Source organism: Saimiri boliviensis, chromosome 18 (genome assembly GCF_048565385.1).
Source record: "Saimiri boliviensis isolate mSaiBol1 chromosome 18, mSaiBol1.pri, whole genome shotgun sequence".
Classification (NCBI taxonomy): domain Eukaryota; kingdom Metazoa; phylum Chordata; class Mammalia; order Primates; family Cebidae; genus Saimiri; species Saimiri boliviensis.
The window spans coordinates 13417414-13444948 of record NC_133466.1 but is presented as its reverse complement, the minus strand read 5'-3'; the positions used below and the strand labels follow the sequence as shown (position 1 = coordinate 13444948).

The 27535-nt window shown below is 45.0% G+C and overlaps 1 protein-coding gene across 3 annotated transcripts in view; it reads left to right on the top strand.

The window, feature by feature from the left end:
- HUNK (hormonally up-regulated Neu-associated kinase) overlaps nucleotides 1-27535 on the top strand; it is a 254317-nt gene that overhangs the window by 176929 nt on the left and 49853 nt on the right. For all 3 annotated transcript variants that reach the window (XM_074389349.1, XM_039480626.2, XM_039480625.2), the window contains 3 exons: nucleotides 6879-6934; nucleotides 13094-13229; nucleotides 25765-25892. In XM_074389349.1, coding sequence (XP_074245450.1) covers nucleotides 6879-6934; nucleotides 13094-13229; nucleotides 25765-25892 — 320 coding nt within the window. The remainder of the gene's footprint in view (nucleotides 1-6878; nucleotides 6935-13093; nucleotides 13230-25764; nucleotides 25893-27535) is intronic.

Genomic DNA, 27535 nt, shown 5'->3' with positions numbered 1-27535 from the left:
CATGGATAACACATTATTCTTGTATTTTACCAAAACACCCATTTGTAAATAAATCAAGGATTTGCAAATCATTTGCTTTTAACATAGCGCTTTTGAAGATAAGACCCAACCGAAAATACCATGTTCCCTGCAAAGTGCCTGTTGCCTTGGGGAGTTACGTACTTGGGGAGTTTGGAATGCTTTATTCTTAGTTTATTATTAAAATCCATCTTGAGACCATCCCCGTAGGCAAAACTTTTTCCATCAAAACTTAATCCTGTCTGAATTGGGTCTAGCCTTCCCTGAGCCCCTTCTCTCTTACCTTTCATTAGGCTGGGGGTGGGGCATGACCCCCAATACTGTTTGCTGTGGCCAAATTAATCACCTCTCTTAAGTATTTCCTGGCATCTTTCCTCTTCACCTTGTCTTAGAATCTTTGACTTTAATTATCCTCACCTCCAGCCTCTCACCTCATAAATGGAGTGGCCTGCAAAGTACTCAGGAATGCATCTTCTCATTTCCCTCTGCCAGTGGTTCCACTGGGTGACCCTTCTCATGGTGGCCGGGCTTCAGGGGAGAATCAGAAACTCAGAGATCTTAATTGACTTGCCCGGGGCTGGTTGGCAGGTCCATTAGAGAGAGCCAGACCCCAGCACCTCTCTTTACTCCCTTCCCCTGGCTTGGCTGCCTGTCTTTGCCTGGCCTTCCCACTTGGGCTGTTCACTGGTTCTGCCACGTCTCAGGCTCTCCTGATGCCTCAGGGTTACACCGTTCAGTTCTTCACTTTCATCTTTGGACTCAACCCTGAGTGGCTCCCCCAGACACTTTCCCGGGTTCATGCCCCTCAGCCTAGACCTCCTGGGCTGGGCGTGGCCTGTGGAGGCCCAGGAGAGAGACTCTGCCTTCTCCCATCCCACAACTCTGGATGCATATGATGTATGCACGCACACACACACAGACACACACACACTCCCATGGCCATATACACAGTATGCATGCTGACACATGAGAGCTCACACATTTGTGTGTATGCAACACATATGTGCAAACACATGTGTACATCCATACACACATGAATGTGTGGATGTGTGCACATACATGCACACACTCACATGAACAAATGTCACACTTGCAATGTGTACACACAAACTCATGCGCTTACACTCACATGTAAACACACACACACACACACACACACACACACATATACTCCTGCTTTCCACCTCCCCAGCACTGCTCCTGTCTGCCTCATTGCTCCACAGGTTGGAGCAGCTGCCTTTCTGCCCGCAGGGGTTGGGGGAGCACCTGTATGTTGTCATGGTAACAGGGCCCTCCCTGACTCTCTTCCCTCTGTCCAGGAGGGCAGTGACTCAATTTATGGTGGCCAGTCTCAGAGCCTTCCAACTGACCATCTTGAAAGAGATGCAAGGAGAGTTTGGGTGGGCGGGTGGAGGGGCGGGAAAGGGGTTGCTTGGTAGCCTGTGGGTGAACCTTGAATGGTTAGTTATGGCCTGTGTGCCTGCTCATTCTTTTGAAAGAACTTGGAACAAAGGGCTGTGATTAGGGGATACCTAGAGTGTGTGGAGGAGGCTTTGCCCCTCAGGTCCTTTCTGGATCTCTGTTAAAACACCCTGCACACATCTCAACATCCGGTCTGTCCGGTGTGATGGGTCCCAATTGAGCGTTTCTCCCTGGAACTGCCTAATGAGCAGAGAAGGGTCCTGAAGCCTTCTGATCTGAACCGCCATCCCTCTAGTGGCCTCTTCTCTGCTGGGCTCCCTGCTGCTGCTTCACGTGGCTTCTGGTTGGTCTATCAGTGCTGTGCGTTGTTCCCAAGACATCCCCTGGACCTCTGCGTCCTCACCCCCAGCACTGTCCTCACCCCCCCATCTTCCTGTGCTGCCTTTTTTTTTTTTTTATACAGAGTCTCACTCTATCCCCCAGGCTGGAGTGTAATGTCACCATCTCAGCTCACTGCAACCTCCACCTCCCCGGTTCAAGTGATTCTCCTGCCTCAGCCTCCCCAACCTGTAGCTGAGACTACAGGTGCCCATTACCACACCCAGCTAACATTTGTATTTTGAGTAGAGACAGGGTTTCACCATGTTGACCAGGCTGGTCTTGAACTCCTGACCTTAGGTGATCCACCTGCCTCAGCCTCCCAAAGTGCTGGGATTACTTATTTCTTTTTATCACGGAATATGTCATTGTTTGGATGTAGCAGTTTGTTCATCCATTCTCCTACTGAAGGATGTCTTGGGTGCTTCCAGTTTGGGGAAAGCATGATTGAAACTGCCGTAAACATTTATGTCGATAAGTTTTCCATTCATTTGGGGAAACACTTAGGTAAAACTATTTAAAAAATTAGATTTTAGTGCCTTTTTTCCTAAAGTCAGGAGGAAAGTATCACTCTTCCTTCTGGATACGTTACAAAGGACAAAGCAGGAAGTGGACATAAATAAAGTCAAAGGCTATTTATTGAATGTTCCTTTCTTTTGGCGGGGATAAGCACGCTGATCTCTTGGACAGGGTCTTGGGAACAATGTGCAGCACCGATGTACCAACTCACCTTTCCATTAACTAGTGTGGAACCTTGAGGCAGTTGGATTGGTTGTCACTGAAATCTTTTAGAAATCTGGACAAATAACCCAGGTTAACCAGGTTTGTTCTGTACATTTTTCTTAGGGGATGGGAGCCGGTTATAATGGGATGCTGTGGATGACTATGAGTGGGAAGATAGTGACTTTGAGCTGATTTTATTTTTTTCTTAGTTTGCCTAATTATTACATTTAATATGTCCTCCCTGGTTTTAGGACATTTTAAAAGTGTGTAGTTTTTCTTTTGCGTTTTCTCCTATTTTTTGTCTTTCATTTATATCATTCTTCTAATCATTGTGGTTGTTCTCTAGGCTTTTGTGGCCCCAGAATTACTCAGCTTAGTTTTACTGCTCTTGGCAATTGCTGTCCTTTACCTTGCCTCTTTAGGATGTTTTCACAGTATTTGTTCTGAACCAAATTTCTTCTTTAATGCTTTCGCGTTCTTCCCAGGCAAAGAGGCTTAATTTCATTTGAAACAAACTGTAGCCTTCCTTTAGATTTAGATAGTGCTGCTGTTTATAATCAGGGTTCACGGAATGACAGTTTGGAATATTGCTGGCATACTATTTTATGTGTGTACATGTGTGTGTTAGAATTACCGTATATACTTGGATAGAAGTCAAGCTGATAGTATGTCTTCATTATCTTCAGAAAAGAGGAAGTGCCTTACAGAGTCCTCGCAAATCTCTCATGTTATAAGGGACACAATTTCAATTATAGTATTTTATTTTCAATAATAGACTACTAGTTGCCGAAGATACATGAACGTTGATTTGGCTTACTGATGACTTCGGGTGCTCTAGAAATCACTTGAGGAACCCAGTAGGAAGGAAGGAAGGCAAAAGCATTTTACGTGGCTTTAATAATAACTGCCCGCCGGGTGCGGTGGCTCACGCCTGTAATCCCAGCACTTTGGGAGGCCGAGCCAGGCAGATTACCTGAGGTCAGGAGATTGAGACGAACCTGACCAAAATAGAGAGACCCTGTCAATATTAAAAATACAAGAAAATTAGCTAGGCGTGGTGGCACAAGCCTGTAATCCCAGCTTCTTGAGAGGCTGAGGCAGGAGAATTGCTTGAACCCAGGAAGTTGAGGCTGTGGTCAACTGAGATTGTGCCATTGCACTCCAGCCTGGGCAACAAGAGTGAAACTCCATCTCAATAATAATAATAATAACAACTTCTAGAGGTATGGCCTCATGACTGTGATAGTTTGAGAGACCAGTCTCAAAACAGTTCACTGAGTGATTAATTTACGGAGATTTTAAATGGTTGCATATGATTTGGGATAAGATTTGCAGCAAATACATCATATGCAAATTTAAAAAATGTTTTATCTCAAATATCCAGTCACCTGAAAGATCATGTTACACTGAAACACTGCACAATGACTCAGAAAGTCTGGTGTGACAAGTTTGAATAAAATTGTTTCATGAAATGTGAGTGCAGAAACAGTATTTCTTAAATTAAAACTATGTTAACTTTTTTTTTTTTTTTTTTTTTTTGAGACGGAGTTTCGCTCTTGTTACCCATGCTGGAGTGCAATGGCGCGATCTCGGCTCACCGCAACCCCGACCTCCTGGGTTCAGGCAATTCTCCTGCCTCAGCCTCCTGAGTAGCTGGGATTACAGGCACGCACAACCACGCCCAGCTAATTTTTTGTATTTTTAGTAGAGATGGGGTTTCACCTTGTTGACCAGGATGGTCTCGATCTCTTGACCTCGTGATCCACCCGCCTCGGCCTCCCAAAGTGCTGGGATTACAGGCTTGAGCCACCACACCCGGCCCTATGTTAACATTTTAATATATGTTCTTAAATAGGATGATGCAGCTTCAAAGACAAGTAGTATAAATAGTCATTTAATAATTATATTGCATTCCTAAAAATTATACGTTTGTGTTTTCCAAAAACCTCTCACTGAGGCACAGGGTCTTCCTATTGGAAAAGCAAGGATGTTACCTTATATTTGGCGTCACCCTGTATTTGGACATATATGATATCTTTAAAAGTCAGACACAGTTTTGAAGTATTCTGTGCATTGTTTCATTTGGAATGAAGGGAGAGTATACGATTCTTCTTCCTGTTTGTGGGAGTGTTGGAATGGGGAATGTCTGTTTATATCTCCAGTTTGAACACATATCTCCCTTCTCAGCCAGCGCCCAGCCCTAAGGCTATTGGCAACTTTGAATCTGTTGGACACTTTTTAGAGCTCACCCTTTTTTCTGCATTTGACTCCTTAATTCCTTTTTTATTTTTATTTTTTGGAGACGAAGTGTCACTCTGTTGCTGGGCTGGAGTGCAGTGGTGTGATCTTGGATCACTGCAACCTCTGCCTACCGGGTTCAAGCAATTCCCCTGCCTCAGCCTCCCGAGTAGCTGGGACTACAGGCATGCACCGCTATGCCTTGCTAATTTTTGTATCACCACGCCCTGTTAATTTTTTTATTTTTAGTAGAGATGATAGGGTTTCTCCATGTTGGCCAGAATGGTCTCAATCTCTCGACCTTGTGATCCGCCCATCTTGGCCTCCCAAAGTGCTGGGATTACAGGCGTGAGCCACCATGCCGGGCCTTGACTCCTTAATTCTTAACATCTTGAAATGCCGCCCTTGGTGGTTCCTGTGACTACAGCCTGGCTGACATTCCCCCTGCCCACCCCTGCAACAGCTCTTTCCCAGTTTGCTGTGAATGCCAGTGTTGCCCGCCAGCCTGCTGGTCTTTGCCCCTAGTTTTCTGCCCTCTCCTTGACGACCCCATGTCCCTTCAAGGCTTCAGCTTTCACCCATATTGAGGTAGAAAACTGGTAGCTGCAGGTCATATCTTGCCTGTACCATGGGGATTATGGTTGTTTGAAGTATGAGTTTGTTGTCAACATTTAAACATTGAGATCACATCCAGAACTCTGGCTTCTTTTGTCAAATGAGGTGAGCTGGCAGCACTGGCACCGAGCCAGGAGCAGCTGTCCCCATTAAGTGAAGCACTGCTGTCCTGTTTGCCACAGCCAGTCCTGGCTGCTGTGCCTTTTTGTTTGGACATTGACAGTATCAGTTACCATTTTTGTTTTAACATGATTACACCATTCAGTTCCTTACAATAGAGATAAGAGGAAAATGGAACATTTCTCTTATTCAAAAGTGAGAAAATAAAAGCTGGACCAAGAATGGTATGTTTAAAAACAACAGAAGAAGAGGGCGTGTCTTATTCTCTCTCTCTCTCTCTCTCTCTCTCTGTGTGTGTGTGTGTGTGTGTGTGTGTTTGTGAGTGTGAGTATTCTTACATAGTTAACATTCAAGGTATGTCTGGGCTGGCAGGCTACAATGTAAGATGCCAGAGCTGATAATCATTGACCTAGATGGTTTTGATCCAAATATATCCTTTTGCCCACATAAATACTTCTGCTTCTGAAATCTCAAATGATCTCATTGGTAATCTGGATTCATTGGTATTTACTGAGTACCTGGAATGTGCAGAGGTACTGGGGTACAGTGGGAAGCAGGGCAGACATGCTTCCTGCCTTCCAGGAGCTTATGGTCACAGGTGCAGACACCACAGACACCTCACACTCAGCATGACCCTGGGCTCACTTCTCCCTTCCACCTCCTCCTTTCACCTCAGTGTCAATCCGTGGTGGCATCACCCATTATCTGATTAGCAATCTTCATCCCATCTGGAACTTACATCCCTTTAGCTCTGTAAAGTTAACATATTCCCGGGTGTGACACCAGGAATTAGGACACCGACATCTTTGGAGTCCATTATTCTGCCCATGATGATATCTGCCTGCTGAATAGATGAACTTAGCCTCATTTGCCAGTTTGTCATGGTCCTTGGGCTTGAAACATGGAGGTCACTGGACTCATCAGTTAAGTTGGCTTTCATTTGTTTTTTTTTTTTTTTAATTGCTTCCCCAAATCTGGTGTTGCTCACAGTGTTACCAACCCAGGGCCACATTCGTATGAACAATTTCCCTGGCCACTCAGGCAGTGCCATCTTGAATGATGTATTTTACTCTCGCCATGCAATGGTTCTGCTTTAGGTCCTGCTTTTTCCAGAAGCTTTTCATGATCCCTTCTGCCCTCTTTGCTCTCTGCCATCTCTAAAATTCTTCAGCTTTTATAGTCTACAGCAATTAATTATTAATATTTCATGTCTAAAATATTTACTTGCTGATTGAGTTTTGGCAGAAAGCTTTATGGGTTGGTTAGAAGTGGCTCTAAAACCAGTTCATTTCCCTTCAGAAGCAAAATGTAATTCCATTATTTCGAATGCTTATCTGAAATGTGTGTGGTTTTGTTTATTTCAGAGACTTGAAGATAGAGAATTTGCTACTAGATGAAGACAATAATATCAAGCTGATTGGTATGACTTCTTTTTTTAAAGCAAAATTATCTTTTAAGTGTTGTGTTGTCAGTTCTCAGCTTTGAAAATTATCCATGGCCTTCTTCTAATACCCAGACAGTATTCTAGATTGTCTTCTTTTACCTCTAATATTTAATAATGGTTTTTAGGATGAAAATTAATTTAAATAATAGCTTTAAAATTTAATTTTAATAATAACGTGAACCTAATTAGGGGGGTAAAAATACTATAACTCAGCTAAGAAATGGATTTCACAGCCACCAAATAAATATATCTGGGTCATGTGTTTCCTTGTCTTATTCAGACTATACCTTCTCCATAAATTCAAACGGAGCTGATCTTTTGTAGCTTTGTAGAGTTTATTTTTATTTGGATTAACCGGAATTTTTTTTTTTAAACCAGAGTTTTGCTCTTGTTGCCCAGGCTGGAGTGCGATGGCGCGATCTTGGCTCACTGCAGACTCTGCCTTCTGGGTTCGGGTGATTATCCTGCCTCAGCCTCCTGAGTAGCTAGGATAACAGGCATGCTCCACCATGCCCAGCTAATTTTGTATTTTTAGTAGAGATGGGATTTCTCCATGTTGGTTAGGCTAGTCTCGAACTCCCAACCTCAGGTGATCCACCCGCCTCGGCCTCCCAAAGTTTTGGGATTACAGGTGTGAGCCACTGCGCCCTTCCAGAAAACTCCTTAAAGATAGTGAAAGATAGTTTGGCTTAGAAATGCTTCTCACAGCTTTGCCATGTCTTATTCCACTTCTCAGTGAATGCAGGGATGCCTAAAATAAGGGGGAACACAATTGACCTTCTCTTTTTAATATAATCTTTATTCAGGCTTGTTGGTACAATGGAAGCTGTGCAGAGAGGTCCCCACAGAGATAATTAGAAATCTGAACCAATCAGAAGGGAGCTACAAAGATGGACTATCATAATCCGTTCATAATTCAGGGTCCATAGCGAATTCAATATGACTCATTTTCTAGAAGAATTCAGGTGGTTCTTGTTGTTATTGTCTCCCTCTGTGGTTGCTCTGGGCAGAATTCAGGGCATCATTTTTTTTTTTTTTTTTTTTTTTTTTTGAGACGGAGTTTCGCTCTTGTTACCCAGGCTGGAGTGCAATGGCGCGATCTCGGCTCACCGCAACCTCCGCCTCCTGGGTTCAGGCAATTCTCCTGCCTCAGCCTCCTGAGTAGCTGGGATTACAGGCACGTGCCACCATGCCCAGCTAATTTTTTGTATTTTTAGTAGAGACGAGGTTTCACCATGTTGACCAGGATGGTCTCGATCTCTCGACCTCGTGATCCACCCGCCTTGGCCTCCCAAAGTGCTGGGATTACAGGCTTGAGCCACCGCGCCCGGCCAGGGCATCATTTTTATATCCAGATATTAGATGGCACCATCTTTTATTCCTCTCTCTCTTTTTTCCCACCTCAAATGCAAGTAATTTCTTACACCTCAATGACGTGAAAAGACTTTATATGAGGGGAAAAAAGAAGGATCAATAGGACTTTGTGAATTTCCCTTTTGTACCCAAGAAGGAACTTTTGTTTGGCAAATGTTGAAAGTCATTACAAGATTCTCCAGAATACATCCTTAAAATGACTTATTAGATATTTTGGAATTACAGTCAGCTCCCAATTCAGTACCAGGCAAGAGGCTGCATAGACTCTGGATAATTAAACACCACTGATAGGTGTTAATGGATACACCTATTCGAAAATTAATTGTGAAGAAGAAACCAATTTTTCCCCCAAAAGCACTTAGAAGAATCTATTCTTAGAAGATTCTTAGATAATTCAAAGGATTTTCTTTTTCTTTTTCTTTTCTTTTTTTTTTTTTTTTTTGAAACAGAATCTTGCTCTGTTGCCCAGGCTGGAGTGCAGTGGTGCAATCTTAGCTCACTGCAGCCTCTGTCTCCCAGGGTTCAAGCAATTCTTGTCTCAGCCTCCCGAGTAGCTGGGATTATAGGTGTGCACCACCACACCCACCTAATTTTTATATTTTTAGTAGAGATAGGGTTTCACCATGTTGGCCAGGCTGGTCTTAAACTCCTGACTTTAGATGATCTGCCCACTTCAGCCTTCCAAAGTGTTGGGATTACAGGTGTGAGCCACCGCACCAGGCCAATTTTCTTTTTGTTAAATTGTTTTACTATTGCGTTTTAGTTGTCTTGAGAGCCAAGAGCAGAAGCTGGAAAACAAGGTGCTTGTGTTGAAATGCTTGCAGTATATCTCTCTGGTCCTCATTTCTGGCATCCTCATTGTTAAAAAGGGGCTTCCTGATGGGGTAAGGAATAGAGGAAAGGGGTTTTCTGTTTTAGGTTCCCTGGCAGGCTGACCCCTGGAACTGTTCTTTGGAAAATATGGAGGTGACAGTGACAGAGCTGTCCTCACAGCAGCAGAAACTGTAAGAGAACAGGCTTTATAACAGCGGTATTTATATGACAGTAAAAGTTAGAATAGGCCAGGCATGGTGGCTCATGCCTGTAAATCCCAGCACTTTGGGACGCTGAGGCAGGTGGATCACCTGAGGTCAGGAGTTCGAGACCAGCCTGGCCAACATGGTGAAACCCTGACTCTACTAAAAATATAAAAAATAGCCACCTGTATCAGGTGGCGCATGCCTGTAATCCCAGCTACTCAAGAGTCTGAGGCAGGAGAATCTCTTGAAACCTGGGAGATGAAGGTTGCAGTGAGCCAAGATTGTGCCACTGCACTCCAGCCTGAGTGACAGAGCAAGACTCCAAAATAAAAAGTGTTAGAAGAATTCACTTCCACAGGGTGGCTTGCAGACTGAGGCTGGTGAGTCTTGTAAGGTTGCAGACAGATTTTCCACATCTCAGCTGGGCATTGCCCATCCTGTTTCTTCCCTTCCCTCTTGCCCCTCTGTCTCCTCTGTGCTTGATCTCTCTGTTTTCTCCTTAAGTGATTACCCTAGGTGACCACTGACAGAACTGTCTTGTGGAATAAGCAATGGTGAAATGCACAGACCTTTTTATTGGTTGGACGTTTGCTCAGGGGATTTTAGAAAAACCAATCATTTCACTGCTGCAGTCAGTGGATGCAGTTATAAGGAGCTCACAGATTGGTTGAATACTCAAACCTCTTAGAGGAGACCTGTCCAAGTCAAGTGAGAAAATTATACACCTAAAGCAGAGCCCACCCCTCCCCTCTTGCTGCATGTGATGGTCACTCTTTGGGTGCCAGGAACCATTTTATTCAAATCCCTCAGAGTCATCACCTCTGCTGGCAATGCCTGGATGGGCACTACAAAGACATTTCAGGTCTTTGGGACAAAATTGGGCCCTTCAGAAAGCAGGCTGCCTGCACCTGCTTGAAAAGAGGTAGTGATTGTTGGATTTCCCTTTGCTAACTGTGCCCATTTGGTTGCCAGTTCTCTCCTGACCAGTGAAAACTGAGGAGCCCTACCTCACACCTGCCCCAGAGAGAGCCCTACCTCACACCTACCCCCGAGGGCTGGTGGAAACTGCATTTTGTTAAGAAAGAAGCATTGCCTCACTCACCCAGAGAGATAGATGAAGGCCCAGTCAGTGTCTTGTGAGGTTTCTTGCCCCTGGCTTAGGCAATTTGGATCAAAGGTCTTCCAACTTCTGTCTTTTTGTGACTTGAAAGCTCTTTGAACCTTCTTTTCTTCAAAGGCATTACCTACTTGTTGTTTCAAAGGTGATTATAGCTATTACGATTGCCTCTTAATAGTTTCTCTTTCTTTGAAAGAATTTGGTTTAAATAAATCTACTTAAGCCATGTTTCAAATTAACTAGAATTACCAGGAGTAAGATTTGATTTAATTAGGAGGGTTTTTTTCTTCCCCTTTCAAAAAAAAGCAGTCTGATGTTTGGTAGGTTTAATCTTAAAATGGAAGAGCTGCAACTTAGAACAGTTTTGCACTTCGGTATTCCCAAGCAGGGCTCACTCAGGCGTTGTGTGAGGTTGGTTTTGCAGCTCTCTGAGAATTGGGTGGTCACTGGCTGATATATTTACCAAATCTAACTGAGGCAGACCCATGTGACATTGCTGGGAGGTGGGCTTCTCTCTAGTTCCGCAATTCCAATTATAGCCAGATGTGTACAATTTTAATAATTACATTTATGAATGTGAAGCAAACTGGTTGCTTCTCTACAAATGTGTTTTAAATGAAACCCTTTTGGCTCCATCAACATAAGTTTCCTAACATGCAGATACTGTCTCCTCCACCTCCCCAATCCTCTGCTAAGCTATGTTCTTGAAACTGCTCAAGATAAGGCCAGGCTGTTCCCAAACTTGCCTGGGATGGTGGAGCACAATCTGGCCTCTTATCTCTCTCTCTGCCCTCTTCTGAGAGCAAGTCCTTCTTTCTGAGCTGGGAGAGGTGAAGAAGAACAGAGCGAGGCAGCCCTTTGCTGTGACGGGAACCCTGCTGAGATTAGGAACGGAGTTCTCAGAAATTTAGAGATAATTTTGAGGACTCTGTGGACACTGGGGCTCCCCAACTATTAGTCTTTATTTGATGGTGCTGTCTGTCACAGTAGGTGGTCTTCCTGCATTTGTTTGTTCCTTAACCTTCTTTTAGGTTCATTTTCAAACTGAAAGCAATCAAATAACCCTCCAATTTAAAGCATGATATGATTTTTTCTTCTCCTGAAGGACCTATCTTGGGCAGGGTTTGTGGGGTCTATGGGTGCTGGCTAGGTTGATGGGAAAGGAAATGGGGTGTAGGGGGAGGGTTGGGGTGAAGAGTAGGAGAGTCAAGGAGGAGAGAGAGAGAGAGAGGTTAAGAGAGAAAAATGGAATCATAAAAAAACAAAAGAAAAGTTCAGTGTTTGAACATGCAGCATTCCTGGTTGGTTTGTTCACCATTCCCTCTTGTAGTTAGGGCTGAAGTGTTTGGGTGACATTTAGAGCCTTCAAGAGTTTTCTGAGCTCCGCTTAGATGAGATTCTCTTTAGAAAGGTTTAACCCAACAACTTTTGGAAAACTTTTTGGCTGTGACATCTTGATCCATGGTGTGCGATTAACTTCACGGACTGGACTGTATTCCTCCTCCCCTGAGATTTCCTACAACGTTCCTTCCAGTAATGTGCCTTGCAGGTGGAGACATGTTAGAGTGAGGTGAAAATACAGTCATGAAACTAGACATAATACTGCCGATTGAGAAACTGCGAGAGTCTTGTTCAAGACTGGAAGCCTGTCTCTGCCTGAGCCCTGCAGCCTGAGTCTTCTGTTTGAGGGGGGTTGGACCATAATATTTACACTGAAGTTCAAAGGATGAACTGTGAGCTTAATTCTGAGATCAACAAAGATTAGGGAAAGATTCAGATGATGGCATAACACTAACAGCTCTCTAATTACCTGTCAGTTTCAGTATCTTTAAGATCAAAAGATAAACATGGGGCAGAAGGCATAGTAGACCCGAAGTCGCTATAGATGCATTGCACTTTCTCCCCCCTCTTCCTTGGTATGTTAGTCATCCAGGAACAAAGGAGCGCCATGAGGTCGCTCTGTCTAGTTTGCATTGCCATCTTTCTGGTGCTACTTTTCCAGCCAACATTCAGGGTTGTCTGAATTGCTGGGCATATTTTTCCCCCTCTTCAAGTCACTATATGTGCTGCATGTCTTTAGGGGAATGTTAAAAAGACTTCCATGAAACGAAAACATTCAGCTGAAAAAGTCAACTGTAAATGGCTGGATTGAATGTCACTGGGGGTGACACAGGGAAAATCAATCTTCCTTCAATCTTCCTTCATCTTTTCCCCAGTTGGCAGCTTGGAAGCTACCTCCAATCCTCTCTGCCTGTTCTTTCTTTCTGCCTTGGTCCTAGAAAGCAAATTCTCTCTTTTTTTCCCAGATGACTCATTTACAACAGTGGATGGAAATAGGTTTTAGTGCAGCATACGGTTCGCTCTAGCTGGCTTTTACAGTGAGGCCCGGTGTCATGTGCTCTCAGCTAAGCCAGGGAACCACCACCTGACATTCTTTCGCCTTGAGTCTCATATCCAGAGGTTACGGTTTGCAGCTGCTAAGTTTTTCTTTAGGATGCTAAATTATGTGTCAGCCTGAGAGAATGTTTTCTTTCCTGCTGCCCTTTTCATTTTTCCTTCCCCCCCCCCTCCTTCATTTCCGCAGTTTTCTAATTCGGAGCTTGTTTTGTTCTCCTCTGTTTGCAGACTTTGGTTTGAGCAACTGCGCAGGGATCCTGGGTTACTCGGATCCGTTCAGCACACAGTGTGGCAGCCCCGCCTACGCCGCACCCGAACTGCTCGCCAGGAAGAAATACGGCCCCAAAATCGACGTCTGGTCCATGTGAGTTATCGAGCTTCTGAAAGCGACTGTTCCTCCCGTTGTCTCCTCCGTGCCTGTCTTGGGAAATCATGCTTGAGTACTGATGGCATGCATTAGGTGGCAGGCCGGGGGAGCATGTCGCCAGCGCTTCTTTGGGGCCTGCATCTCTGTTCCTTCTGGTCTTTTCTGCACAAACTGTCAGAGTGGCCTCTACCAAAATTCACTGAGGGGCTGAGCAGAGAAGAAAACAACATCCTGCCCTCACAGAGCCCTCATTCTGTCCTCGCGATTCGTTTTTGTCCCTTCCTCGGCCCTGAGCTTCCCATCGCCCTCCGTGTGAAACTCCATCCTGCTGCCTGGCCTGCGCTCCTTGCGGACTTGTTCGCCCGTCTCCTGCCTCCCCGGGCACTGCCTTGCCCTCTGCTCACAGTTCTTCAGACACATTGGCCTCCCTTTTGTCTCTCCTTTCTTTCTTTCTTTTTTGACACAGAGTCTTGCTTTGTTGCCCAGGCTAGAGTGCAGTCATGTGATCTCAGCTCACTGCAGCCTCCCCTTCCTGGGTTCAAGTGATTCTCATGCTGCAGCTTCCTGAGCAGCTGGGATTACAGGTGTGCACCAGCACACCCAGCTAATTTTTGTATTTTTAGTGGAATTTTAGTGGAGTTTTTAGTGGGGTGTCACCATGTTAGTCAGGCTAGTCTCGAACTCCTGACTTCAGGTGATCCACCTGCCTTGGCCTCCCAAAGTGCTGGGGTTACAGGCATGAGCTGTGAACCCGGCCATTCACTTGTGATACCTGGAATGCCCTTTCCCAGCTCTTTGGATGGCCCGCCCATTCCCACATCCCAGTCCCAATCCAACGGCGCCACTGCTGAGACCATCTCTGAATTCCCTGCCAGAGAGTCCCCCATACTCTCTTCTCACCCTTTTAATTTCCTCTTCACCACCTCTCACTGCCTGTCCTTTTCCTGTTCTAAATCTATTCCTCTTCTGTCTCCCAACCAGCAAGGACTCTCTACAGAGGGAGGGAATTGATTGGTCTGGTTCACCATTTTGTTCCCAGGGTCTTATACTGGAAGGGCCACCAGGGTAAGCACAATGAATATTTGAAGGATGACTCCTCAGTTGCATCACAGGTAGAGCCTGGGTCCCCCATCATCCAAGTGAGTCACCCCCCTTCAGCATACCCTGTAAGTGACAGTATAGGATTAGCTCAGAGTCTTGGATCTTGGAGTAGGACTCAGTCCTTTGCCATAGGGAAGGGAGCTGGACAGAGTGAGGTTCCGATTAAGATATAGGCAATGTGGTGGCCCACGCCTGTAATCCCAGCACTTTCGGAGGCTGAGGCAGGTGGATCACCTGAGATGAGGAGTGTGAGACCAACATAGAGAAACCCCGTCTTTACTTAAAAAATACAAAATTAGCCAGGCATGGGGGTGCATGTGCATGCCTATAATCCCAGCTACTTTGGAGGCCAAGGCAGGAGAATCGCTTGAACCTGGGAGGCGGAGGGCTCCAGCCTGGGCAACAAGAGTGAAAAAATATATATTTATAGACAAGAAGGACTCATTTGCATGAAGGGTATGTTGATCCGGAGTATTTCTGGAACTCTCCTGCCTCTCTTCACTGTAACTCTCTTGTCCAGATTGGCAGAAAAGTTAACCCTTGCTCAGTGTTCGATGTGTGCCAGACATCATGTCACTTAGTTTACACAATGACCCGGTGCAATCGTTACTCTCTATTACCCAATTTTATGGAAGAAAAAAACCCATCATAAGAGAAATGAATAAAATCACCCAAGGTCACACAGCAGCTAAGTGGTGGAGTGAGATTTCAACCAGGAAGTGTCCTTTCGGGGTCTTAGGATACAGCCCCAGCTCTCCAAGTGGCAGGTGGGGGCCCTTGCTTGCCCTGCGGCCTTATTGAAGGCATGCCCCCTTCCCATCTCTCCCCACCTATTCTCTGGCTAACTCGGCATTGTTTCCTGTTCTCTGAACACAGCCTGTGCCTGTTACGTTCCAGCCCTTACATGCACAGATCCTTCGGCCTGGAACCCTCTCCTTTTCTGTCTTGTTTTGTTGGGTGCCGGTTCCTCTGGGCAGCCCTCCCACGTCCCCTCCAGCCCCCTGCTCCCTGTGTTCCTGGGTCTCACTGTGAAGTCTTTGTCCACCTGCTGGAACCCTCTGGGCTGCAGCTGAGGGGGCAGGGGCCACTTGGCTTGTTCCCAGGATTTCCTCAGCACCTGGTGGAACCTGGAGGAAGGGAGGGAGAAAAAAATCGAGGTGAGAAGGAGGAGAAAGGGAAGAAGGACAGGAGGAAGGAACGGGCGTTTCATCCAGAGAAACAGAAGTTGGAAGATCAGAGCGGAAGCTGGAGGAGAAAGCAAACAGAAGAACGTGGATCAGCCAAGGGTCTAGAAAGCGAGAGGCGCTCAGGATGTTCTGGTTGGAAATTGAGAAGAAACAGACCAGAGCGAGATGTGGATAGATGGAGGGTCCCCGGAACTTTCCTGGGTGCTCCACTCACCCCGGATCCTCAGGACAGTCCTGTGAGGAACATCTCTTGCCCCCACTTTGCACAGACAGAAGAGAGGGGTGAGCACTGCCCAGATGAGCCCACCTGTAGTGGCGCTGCACTTTGCCGAAGCCTGGGCTCCCTTCGCAGGTGTGGTCTTGTGTGCAGGCTGCATGTGGGCAGTGTGTGGTGCGCCGATGATGGGGCCGTGTGGAGCCAGTGGAGTGGAGCAGGGAACAGCAGAGGATGAGAGGATGCCTTCTCTTCTAGGGCATGCCTAGTCACAGACTTCGCTTCTGAGAAGTCCTCTGAATCCCTCTCAGTACAGCAGGGACTCCTGGCAGCTAATACCAGTGGATCAGAGTTGTATATGGGAGGAAATCCATTATGGATTTCTTCCAGCTCTTAAGAACTCTCACAGGTGTCTGGAACACTGTCTTCCCTCAATAAATATGTATTGAGTGGATGACTATGAATATGTGTCTATAATCACTTTCCTAACAGAGAACTCATTTATGCTAAATGGGAATTTACGACAGGAAGAATTTGTGTGCGCGCGCACACACACACACACACACACACACACGCACATGGCTATGGGAGACTGAAAGACCAAGAGGTCCCCTGTCTTTGTTTCTTGTTGCTGCAAAGGAATACCTGAGGCTGGGAAATTCACAAGGAAAAGAGCTCTATTTCGCTCATAGTTCTGCAGGCTGTACCAGAAGCATGGCGGCAGCATCTGCTTCTGGTGAGGCCTCAGGCTGCTTCCAGTCATGGTGGAAGGTGCAGGGGACCAGTGTGTGCAGAGGTCATATGGCGGGAGAGGAAGCAAGAGAAGGGAGGTGCCAGGCTCTTTGTAACGATCAGCTTGTGTTGATTCATCCCATCTGCCTAACGACCCTTCGAGGTAGTGCTGTGTTATTCCCAATTTGTGGAAACTGAGGCGTGAAGGGCCTCAGCCACTTGCCCAAATGACACAACCAGTGTGTGACCGAGCCAGGATTTGACCTATGTGATTTGCCTCTAGGCCCTCTGAATCACCACCCTCTACTGCTTCTCTTATGTTGTACTTCCTCTGGTGAGGTTTACGTGCTGGTAGGACAAACAGCTGGTATTTTAAAAAGCTATAAACTGAGTGTGGTAAGAGCTATGGAGGAAGTGAGAGGGATTCAGGGAAAGGGATGGAGTGGCCTCTTGAAGAGAAGACTTCAAAGCCACATCCTAAGGATCAGAAAGAACCAACGATGGGAGGAGGAAGGGGTCCGGGAAGAAGGCCAGGAAAGGTCAAAAGTGAACTGAGGCGTAAGAACCAGATTTTTGGTTATGGCAGCCCGAGCACATACAGCTGCACAGCTGGGGTAAGTCGAGAAAGCATCTGTAGGCAAGACTGATCTGTTCCTGAAAGATGAGTGGAGTTGGCTAGGTGGAGAACAGGCGGGGAAACGTTCCAGACAGAGGGAACACCATATTCCAGACAGAAGGAACAAAAGGCTGGTGGGTGTGACACATCTGATTCTTCTTCCTCTTAATCTTGGCCAAAACATAAAACTTCAGAACTTTTTTTTTTTTTTTTGAGATAGAGTATTGCTCTGTTGCCAGACTGGAGTGCAGTGGTGCAATCTCGGCTCACTGCAACCTCCACATCCCGGGTTCAAGTGATTCTCCTGCCTCAGCCTCCCGAGCAGCTGGGATTATAGGTGCACGTCACCACGCCCAGCTAATTTTTTGTATCTTTAGTAGAGATGGTGTTTCACTATGTTGGCCTGGCTGGTCCCGAACTCCTGACCTTCTGATCCACCTGCCTTGGCCTCCCAAAGTGCTGGTATTACAATGCGCCTGGCTTTTTTTTTTTTTTTTTTTTTTTTTTTTTTTTTTGAGTTAGAGTCTTTCTCTGTCACCCAGGCAGGAGTGCAGTGGCGTGATCTCAGTTCACCGAAACCTCTGCCTCCTGGGTTCAAGTGATTCTCTTGCCTCAGCCTCCTGAGTACCTGGGACTACAGTTGCGTGCTGCCACGACCAGCTAATTTTTGTATTTTTAGTAGAGATGTGGTTTCACAATGTTGGCTAGGATGGTCTGGATCTCTTGACCTTGTGATCCGCTAGGCTCAGCCTCCCAAAGTGCTGGGATTACAGACCTGAGCCACCAGGCCTGGCCCAGACCTTTTAAGAGATTAATTTTCTACTGCTTTGGGGTATTGTGTCTGAGATATGGCTTAGGTTTCTGTTTGATGCCCATGACTTTGCTGGCAGAAGTGGAAATGGAAAACCCAAAGTGAATTTAATTTAGAAGGCTGTTTAAAATGATGGTGAAAATGGAACCAATTTTCTCCCTGGGTTAGACACTATTATTATAAAATGACTTCTCTTTTCATGGCTCTGAAACGACAACAGAATGAAGAGTTCACTTCCAACAAAGCAAACTCCCCTCCCGGGAGGCTTTGGACCCTGATGGATGGCAGGGACTGTATCCACAACTTCTGAGACTGATTTAGAAAAAAAAAAAAAAAAAATCAGCCTGACATTGAAAGAAACCCTGGGAAAGAAAGCTCTTCCCTACAAATGGGGCCCCCAAGACCCTCCTCTAGTGAAGCCACAATTAACAATGGAAATGGGAAATGGTGCACTTTCTTGCGGGTTTTCCATTATTTTCAGTGGTCATTATTTTCAAGACCATAAAAAAATAGTTGTAAAATAATTCACTTCTTTCCTTTATTCCAGATTCTATATAAATAACATATAGATGTGTGTGTCTTCCATGAACTTTGAGATTTCAGAAACAAAAACCAAAAACGATCATTCTGGTGCATTGAACTTTTATTACTGTGAATCGACTTTTCCTCAGAGTGACATATATGCTAATTTAAAACAACTTTAATGCAGATGTACTTTTTAATTGAAAAGAACCAAAATTAATTTTATCTTCAGAATATTGCAATACTCACTGGCAACCTTCAGTGAATCCCTACTGGTGAGGAAAACAGAAACAGAGTTCTATCCCGAGAAAATTGAGAATGCAGTATTTCTGGACTAGATCTGTCTTTTGCATTCATGGGGTCCCTGGGATGGATGGGTGAAGTATTTGTGTGAGGCCTGGTACCTCCTGGAGAGTCATGCACAATACACTCAGTCCACCTTCGCAGCTCATTGAATCTGTTTTCACTTAGTGGAAAAAAAAGCCCTGTCTCCAGTGCTGTACCTTTGCGTAGACAACTTGGCCAAGAGGCACCGTGTCTCCAGATAGCTCTCCTGTCTCCAAATAGAACTGGGTGTTCAGGAGGGAGAGTGAGAGAATTTGTTCTAGTCTCAGACTCAGTGTTTTGTGAAAGTACTACCAGATGTCATCAGCTATCGGCAGGGGCCATATATAGAAGGATGGTAGTAATATTTTGTCTCTGTTGAGACCGTCTCAAAACGAAGGATAGCAGGAGGGAAGCTATGACTCCTTTGGGGAATTTTAGGGCTTTTGACTCCCCGCCAACCCCAAGACAGAGTCTTGCTCTGTCGCCCAGGCTGGATGGAGTGCGATGGTGCGATCTCGGCTCACTGCAACCTCCACCTCCTGGGTTCAAGTGATTCTCCTGCCTCAGCCTCCCAAGTAGCTGGGATTACAGGCATGTGCCACCACGCTCAGCTAATTTTTGTATTTTTAGTACAGACGGGATTTCACCATATTGGCCAGGCTGGTCTTGAACTCTTGACCATGTAATCCGCTCGCCTCAGCCTCGAGAAGTGCTGGGATTACAGGTATGAGCCACTGCTCCTGGCTAGGGTTTTGACTTTTAAGAGAGAGGTTTCCTTTAGCGTCTGAGATTATTCAGTTATAAAATACGATTTTTTTTTTTTGTAGCTAATGTGTATATCTAACATAGAAGAAAGGAAGGAAGGAAAGGAAAAGAAACGTTCTTGAAATCCACAAGAAAATAATTTCTTGTTAAACATAGACCATTTAATATATCAGTGGTGAAATTTGAGATTTTCCAAATGGTTGAATTGGTTCCTAGTCTACTTTCAAGACCTTAAATTGGAAGTCGTATTATTAAAAGTTGATACTGAAAGATGGAAAGATATTGCTTTGAGGTGGCAAGTTATTTTTAATTTATCCAAGGCAGTGTCTTTCTTGGAGAGCCACACAGAAGCATGTGGATCTCTGGAAGGTCCTCTTGGCTGCACCCTGTAAACCGGGCAGTTTCCGAGTCTCCTGACCACATGCCTCTTAAGAACAAGAAATCAGACCCTCCCTCCACCTGCCAGGGTGGCTCTGTCCATTGCTTTGTCCCTTGCATCTTGTTAAAACTGCCGGCGACTTCTCCATGGAGCAGTGACTCCGTATCTTCCCTTTTTAGGATGGAAGGCGATACCACAGCTCTTCCTCCAGGGAATATTTTGTTGTGTACCATACTAAATAACAGGATGGCCATTTGGCTTTTGACTTAATTCCAAAGCTTCTCCGTTTGTATTTCATAAGCAAGGCCCCTTTTCTTTTTCTTTCAGCTACCCGCAGTGTCTGCCTTTCTTCCGCTTTTGAGATCAGAGTATTCCACACTGCCTAGTGTCTTTGAGTTTTCTTCTACCTAGCAATGGCTCACCCTTATTTCACACTGCTGGGAAAAGCCCCCGGTCATATTTGATTGTTGCCCTCTCTCGTCCCAGGCTCTCATCCCTCTCATTTGTTAAGACTGTCTTTGATTTTTGGGAATCCCATGTCTGCCATGGAGAATCCAGAAAGCCCCTGGGCCATATTTCAAAAGACCCATCAGGAAATTCTGAACATGTTTTGAAACTCCTCCTAATTCTATGGGATTACAGAGGTTTATAAACTGCATTCCACATTTTTCCCTTGGTATCCTCACATACTTCTGAAATGTCAAAGGGACTAGATTTCTCTTTATCCAGATATTAAACATGTATGCAAACTCTGGGGGAGAGGAATTAAGATACTCAGTCTGGTTTCCCTTTTCAAGTCTCCTAGCTAGGATCGTATGACTGTTCATGTAGGTTTCCGATCTTACTTGGCAATACGGTACAAACATAATTGTAGCTTTTCCCCTCTTACTTTAAGAAAGTTTTTTTTTTTTTTTTTTGATGAAACAATAGATCCCAACTTATCAAGCTTAATTTATTTCAGCTACAGAATTTAGGTCTTTCTGTGGCTTTGTTGATGTGACCTTGTACAACCTGAGAGGTAGGGACTATTATCCACATCTGATGGATGAGAGAGGTGGGTGGGTCCTCTAAGGCTTTGTGACTGTTTTTGTTTTTGTTTTTTTCATGATAAACTCATCCAAAAGAAATGGAATTCTGGAGTCAGTTTGTAAAGTCATCAAAGTTACTTTGAAAACCGCTTGCTGAATTCTGGCCAGACCTGTCACCTGCATGGCTCTGGCGCCATCTTGAAGACAAGCATCTGTTAAACCTACCTGTGGTCCCAGCCAGAGGATGGGCAGAGGCAAAGACCAGTGTCATATGCAGTGACTTGAGGAGACTTCTGGCATCTCTTGAAGACAGCTGGGGACAAGTAGGCAAGCAGTTTGGTATCTCAAGGTCTCCAAGAAAGAAACATTCATACAGGCTTTACCGTTGGTCTTCTGACTCCATATGTTCTCCAAACTCCTTTAGAGGGGTTCCCTTCCCGTTATCATGACATTCTATTTCCTAGAGGCATTTGCACTGTACGATACCCCCACCTGGGGCAGGAAGCTAGGTGTCCTCTAAAGATTAAAGGGAATATAAAGGGCCATAGAGCAGTGTTCTTCAAACTTGAGTATTATACACTGTCTTTTTAAAGGAAGTACATTCTTGATAACTGTGTGTGTTGACAGCGGGGTTTTACGGGAGGTTTTTTTTTTTTTTTTTTGAGATGGAGTTTTGCTCTTGTTGCCCAGGCTGGAGTGCAGTGGCACGATCTCGGCTCACCGCAACCTCTGCCTCTCACGTTCAAGCGATTCTCCTGTCTCAGCCTTCCAAGTAGCTGTGATCACAGGCCCGTGCCACCATGCTCAGCTAATTTTGTATGTACACGAGTCCCAAATTAAACCCCTTTTATTTTATGGCCCTGTACAACTGAAAAACCAAGACTCATTTGCAAGTTAAATATAACCGAGAGCAAAAGAACCCCAGAATACTGAAATGGGCAACATGAATGCAGTGGCTGATGTTTGGTGGGAAGGGAGTGGGTGTGCATAGCATGAGTGCGGTTCTCACTGCTGAGCACAGGCTCTTTGAGCTTGTGATGCCTCAGCTCCCCTCAAACTTTTCATTCTTCTAGGGTCTTTCAAATTTTTTGAGTACGCATCAGAAGCACCTGGAGGGCTTGCAGCAACACCCCAGACTTTCTGATTCAGTAGATGTGGAGTGGCACCCAGCAATGTACATTTTCTTTTTTCTTTTTTTTTTTTTTAAAAGAGTCAGAGTCTCACTCTGTCACCCAAGCTGGAGTACACTGGTACGCTTATAGCTCACTGCAGCCTCAACCTCCTGGGCTCAAGTGATCCTCCCACCTCAGCCTCCCAAGTAACTGGGACTTACAGGTGCATGTCATCATGCCTGGCTAATTTTGCTATTTTTTGTAGAAACGGAGTCTCACCATGTGGCCCAGGCTGGTCTTGAACTCCTGAGCTCAAGAGAACCACCCTCGTCAGCCTCCCGAATTGCTGGAACTGCAGGTGTGAGCCATTGCTGAATGTGCGTTTTTTCAACAAGTTCTCAGGTGGTGCTGATACCACTGTTCTGAGGATGAACCGCCCATGACTCCAGTCATCAGGAGACTTTCCTTTCTCCTGATAGAAGCACAGATGTATCACTGGCACATTAAATCTACCTCTGCTTCCTTCTCATTAGGCTATGACAATAAAAGTGATTTTTTTTTTTGCAAAAATAATACATTGGTAAAGAAATAAAGAAATATAAAAACAGGTACTGAAACTGTGTGTGCCTGGTGGAGGAAGTTCTTAGCTGTACGGTGGTCCTCCGATGTCCTTGGGCATGCTTTGTGAAATGTGTTAGTCTATTGCCGAAAAGGAAATAAAAATTAGGCCTGCTGAACCCCTGAGGATGTACCTCAGTTTGAGAAACACTGTATGAGTTAGGCCTTGTGAAGCACTTACTGCAGTAATAAATGCCATTGTATAAGTAGCAGGCTCTTCAGCTTTAGGTATGAATATCAGAACCAAGATTAGGGACTCAGAGGTGGTGGGCAGGCACAGATTGTGGTTTTGTTTTTTCCTCACCTTAACTCAGTTCACCCCAACTCTGTTGAAATCGGAGGTCTTTGCTCTGTAGCATGGAAACATCAAAGCTCCTTAACTGCATGAGCCCGCTGGTGTGTATTCAGGGCAGAGAACAGGGTCGTTGAGGAGACTCCCAACCATGTCAAAGGGCCTGAGGTCCCGGCCTGGGGAAGACCCAGAAGGGTGGGAAGATCCTGGTTCCAGTTTTCAAAGATGCCAAGTGTTGACCATGGAAGAGCAACTGGTGGTGTTCCACAACCAATGAATCAAACATGTAGACGTTGGCTTAGTCTTCTTGGAAAGCTTCACTTATGCCTAGAATCGTTCTGGATAGAACAGGCTGGCTCAGAAGCACTGGAAACAGCCTGTCTTGGAGGCTGTTCAGTAGTCCCCAGCAACAGTCTTGTGGCATGTGCCAGAGGGTTTCCATCCACAGAACCCATGCCTCTCTGTATGCAAAAGTCTGTAATGTGGGGACCCTCTTACCGATCTCCAAGAATTTTTTGAAGCAAGAATGTTTAGCTCTATCTCAAACAGACTCAAAGTGCAGCATCGCATAGTACATTCTCAAACAGTGCTAGCCCTAATCCTCCCTCCCTGCATCCCTAACCTGTCTCTCTTCCTCAGCTTCCTCCGCCCCATTCTGTTACCACCATTGGTCCTGTATTCTAAGTTTGCCACCTGGCATGTGCCCTTCAAATGTCTCCACTGCGTCTTTGCCTTTCCCTCGACAGCAACCTGCTGCTTTCCTGCCATAGTTTTCTACTTTCCATTCTGAGCCCCTTTAATGCTCTTATACAACTACTCCCCAAATTATGCGGCCATGCCACCTGCATCCACCTAACCTCTATTCCTCTCCTGGGGCGTGAGTCCCACTAAACACACAGAGGGAAATGCTGCTCAGATCGCTCTGTGTGTGCCTTGTTCATTCTTGTTTCCGCTTCTTTGTTTATGCGCTTTTTATCTCCCCATCCTCACGCCCAGCCAGCCAAAGACACATGAGCTCACACAGGTAGTCGCCACCTGTGCGGCCTCCCCTTTTCAAGTACCTGTTTCTAAGCTCTCTTTCTCCCTTCTTTGAACTCCTCCTCTGGTCAAAAGTGGTGCGATTCAGCATTTTCTTATTCCTTTTGCACTGATCACCGCCTGAAAGGGCTGTGCATATCTATTTGTTTGCCTGTTGCTTGCCTGTCTTCTTTTTCACTCAAAACCCAAGAGGGCAGGTCTTTCTCTGGTCCCCAGTACCCAGCACCTATAGCCGTGCCTGGAACAGAGAGCCCTCCAGCATGTATTTGTGGAATGAATGTTTATGCATGTGTCCCCCTAACTCCACTGTGCGTTCAGAACTAACTACACTTGAGTGGGAACCAGGTCTTACCGTATGTCTGAAATTTGAGAATGATTTCTAGCGGGAGCCATAGGCTCCAGTATCTGTCATTATCTGAAATGGCATAATTCAGAGGTGCCTCCATGGAATTGGGCCTCGAGGGTCTCAATTTCAGTCAGTCTCATTGGATTTGTTTGGCTGGAAATCTTAGTGCCTGTTTTTAAAGTATATTCCCTTGGGCGCTTTTGAGCACTTGAGACCTCTCTGTAGGCAGGCATTTCATCCCCATCAGGAAACCTCATCAAAATGATATTAGATTTGCACATCAGGAAAATAAAAATCCTCCGAGAAGATGTTTTTGTTCTCTAGATTGGCTTTGGATAGACGCAGTTAAGCCTACTCAGAAGGTATTTCAACCACATCTGAGATGTTGGGTTGGGGCCAGGTGGCAGAGTCTCACAATAAACAATAAAAAAAATCAGGAGGAGAAGAAAGAGGACCTCCCCAGAAATTTCTCTAGTTACAAGCCAAAGCAAAATTTAAGAGTAGAGCAAAATGCTGGTTTTTGGTATTAGGCTTCATTTCTGAGGGCTGAGTGGTAAACCTGGCTCACCAGTTTGGCTGTGACTGGAGCTTCTGGTGGGGGGGCTTCTCCTGTATTTTTTGGTCAGCCTTTTCCAGGTACCACCTTGTAAGCCATCCTTGGAAAACCACATAATGGCAGGCCTACTCTTATTTGAGGTTCCTGACCTGTCCCATGTGTTTCTTACATTGCTCCGGGCCTCCTTGCTGTTGACTTCTTTCTGCCCTAGCATTCGGAGAGAGCGGAGGGTCATGGTTGCCTTCTGATGCTCTTGAAACTCCTGTTTTTCTCTGTGGTCCCTTTCCAGGTCTTCACGCTCACTCAAGCCTTTCTTTTCTTTTCTTTTCTTTTCTTTTTTTTTTTTTTTGAGACAAAATTTCACTCTTGTTGCTCAGGCTGGAGTGCAATGATGCGATATCAGCTCACTGCAACCTCTGCCTCCTGGGTTCAAGTGATTCTCCTGCCTCAGCCTCCTGAGTAGCTGGGATTACAGGCACCTGCCACCACACCCAGCTAATTTTTGTATTTTTAGTAGAGACAGGCACCAGCGCGCGCAGGAGCTTCATGCGCAGCTTGTCGCAGTGGTGAGAGGATGAGCAGGTAGTGGTCCAGGCTGATGAGGCAGCAGTTGAGGATGGAGGCACTGCACAGGCTGGTCTTGAACTCCTGACCTCAAGTGACCCACCTCCCAAAGTGCTGGGATTACAGGCATGAGCCACCGTACCCAGCCTCAACCAAGCCTTTCAATGTGACACTGAGTGTTCTACCAAGATAACTTTGAAGAGGGCCTGTTGCGATTGGCATGGAAGCAGCAGCTCCAACGCTTTGGTGAAGCCCACATCCCCAATGTCTTCCCCTCTGCAGGGGACCTGACTCCAGTTTCATGCGTTTTGTCTTTCTTTTCAGAGGTGTGAACATGTATGCCATGTTGACCGGGACGCTGCCTTTCACGGTGGAGCCTTTCAGCCTGAGGGCTTTATACCAGAAGATGGTGGACAAAGAAATGAACCCCCTCCCCACCCAGCTCTCCACAGGTAATGCACCTGCTGCTCTATATCATGGTTCAGGACTTTTGTCATGATCAGTTGGGGTCCACCTGTGAAGCTGTATTTGTTTTGCTGCAATGGTGTTATGTCTATTTCATGATTGTAAGTTTCTTTCTAGTATTAAAATGAAGTGTCAAAGGGTGGTTAGGTTTCCCATCTCTCAACAGCCTTTTACCTATACCCTTTCCTGTTTCGTTATAATTCTGAATCCCTAACTCCTCCTTTCTCCTGCACAAAACAAGATCTGATATTCTCCATTTGAAAAATAATTGCAGGTTTGATTGTTTTAAAACTCACTGTATTATGATGTTGATAGAATTGCAGAAAGAAGATATATTGGAAATGTGACCATAAACCCTCCATGTCTTCTTTCTGCAATTCACTGTGAAGAAATGTTTGTTGCATTCAAGTTGGGGCTGTGATTTGTTTTGTTAGTTTAGTTTTTGAGCCCATCTAAAAGCTTTTAATTATATAGAGGTTAAGTTACTTGATTGGACTGAGTCATCAGGTGTGTTGGAAAAGTTCTCTCGAACTTTAGCTGGTTCACATTTCAGTAAACAGGCTGTATTAAGGTTCAGCTTCAGATCCAGTAAATTAGTACAATTTGTTCTTTTGTTTGGTTCAAAATTCAAGTTCCTGGCCTTGGCTTGGCTTTGATGATCATTTAATTGGCTCCTTAGAATAAACTCAGCTTCACTGAGATAAGGCTTTTGACCAAGGAAGAAAGCAGTTATTTAACTGCAATTTATGATACATAGTTAAAATATAGCATTTTATTTTACTACTGTTATGCATTTTTCTTCTAAGTTTAAAAGCATGCATGAAGCTGACCCTGAATTTATCTTGCCAAGGGGAATCCAAGTGGAGACATATTCTTGAATGCAATTATCTAATTCAGTTCATATTGTCACCTTTGTTAGGGAGGGTAGAATCTCTGGAGGCTTGAAAGCAAAGGAAGCATTAAGTCCTTGGGAAGATAAGTTACAGCTCTGTCATTATACAAGAAATATTTCTGCACTGATAGTCATAACTCCTGGAGTTAGAAAATGTGCAAAATGTCAAACCAGTTGTTATATTTAAGTTTTAGAGCTTTCAGAAATGTTGAAAGTGCGGCAGAACACTGTGAGGAGTCCTCATTCATTCATTCATTCATTCGTTCCACATTTCATACTCATTAGCTTATATCATGAATATGTATTGTGCACCAATTATGTGCTAGGTGTGTTTTAGATTAAGGAAGACAGAGAGCAAACCCGTATCTACCCTTATAAAGCTTATATATCAGCAGGGGAGGCTAAAAATAAATAAATGAGTAATAAGCGTGTGATATTTGGTAATGTTAAATGCCATAAATAAAATGAATTGGGATAAGGGGATACAGAGTAAAAAGTATTTTTTTAACACATAAGATTATTTTAAAAACTTTTTGTTGTGACATAATTGTAGATTCACACACAATTGCTAGAAATAATACAAAGAGATCCAAATAGCCTTCATCCAGCGTATTAGTCCGTTCTCATGCTGCTAATAAAGACATACCTGAGAATGGGTAATTTATAAAGGAAGAGATTTAACAGACTCACAGTTCTACAATCATGGTGGAAGATGAAGGAAGAGCAAAGGGATGTCTT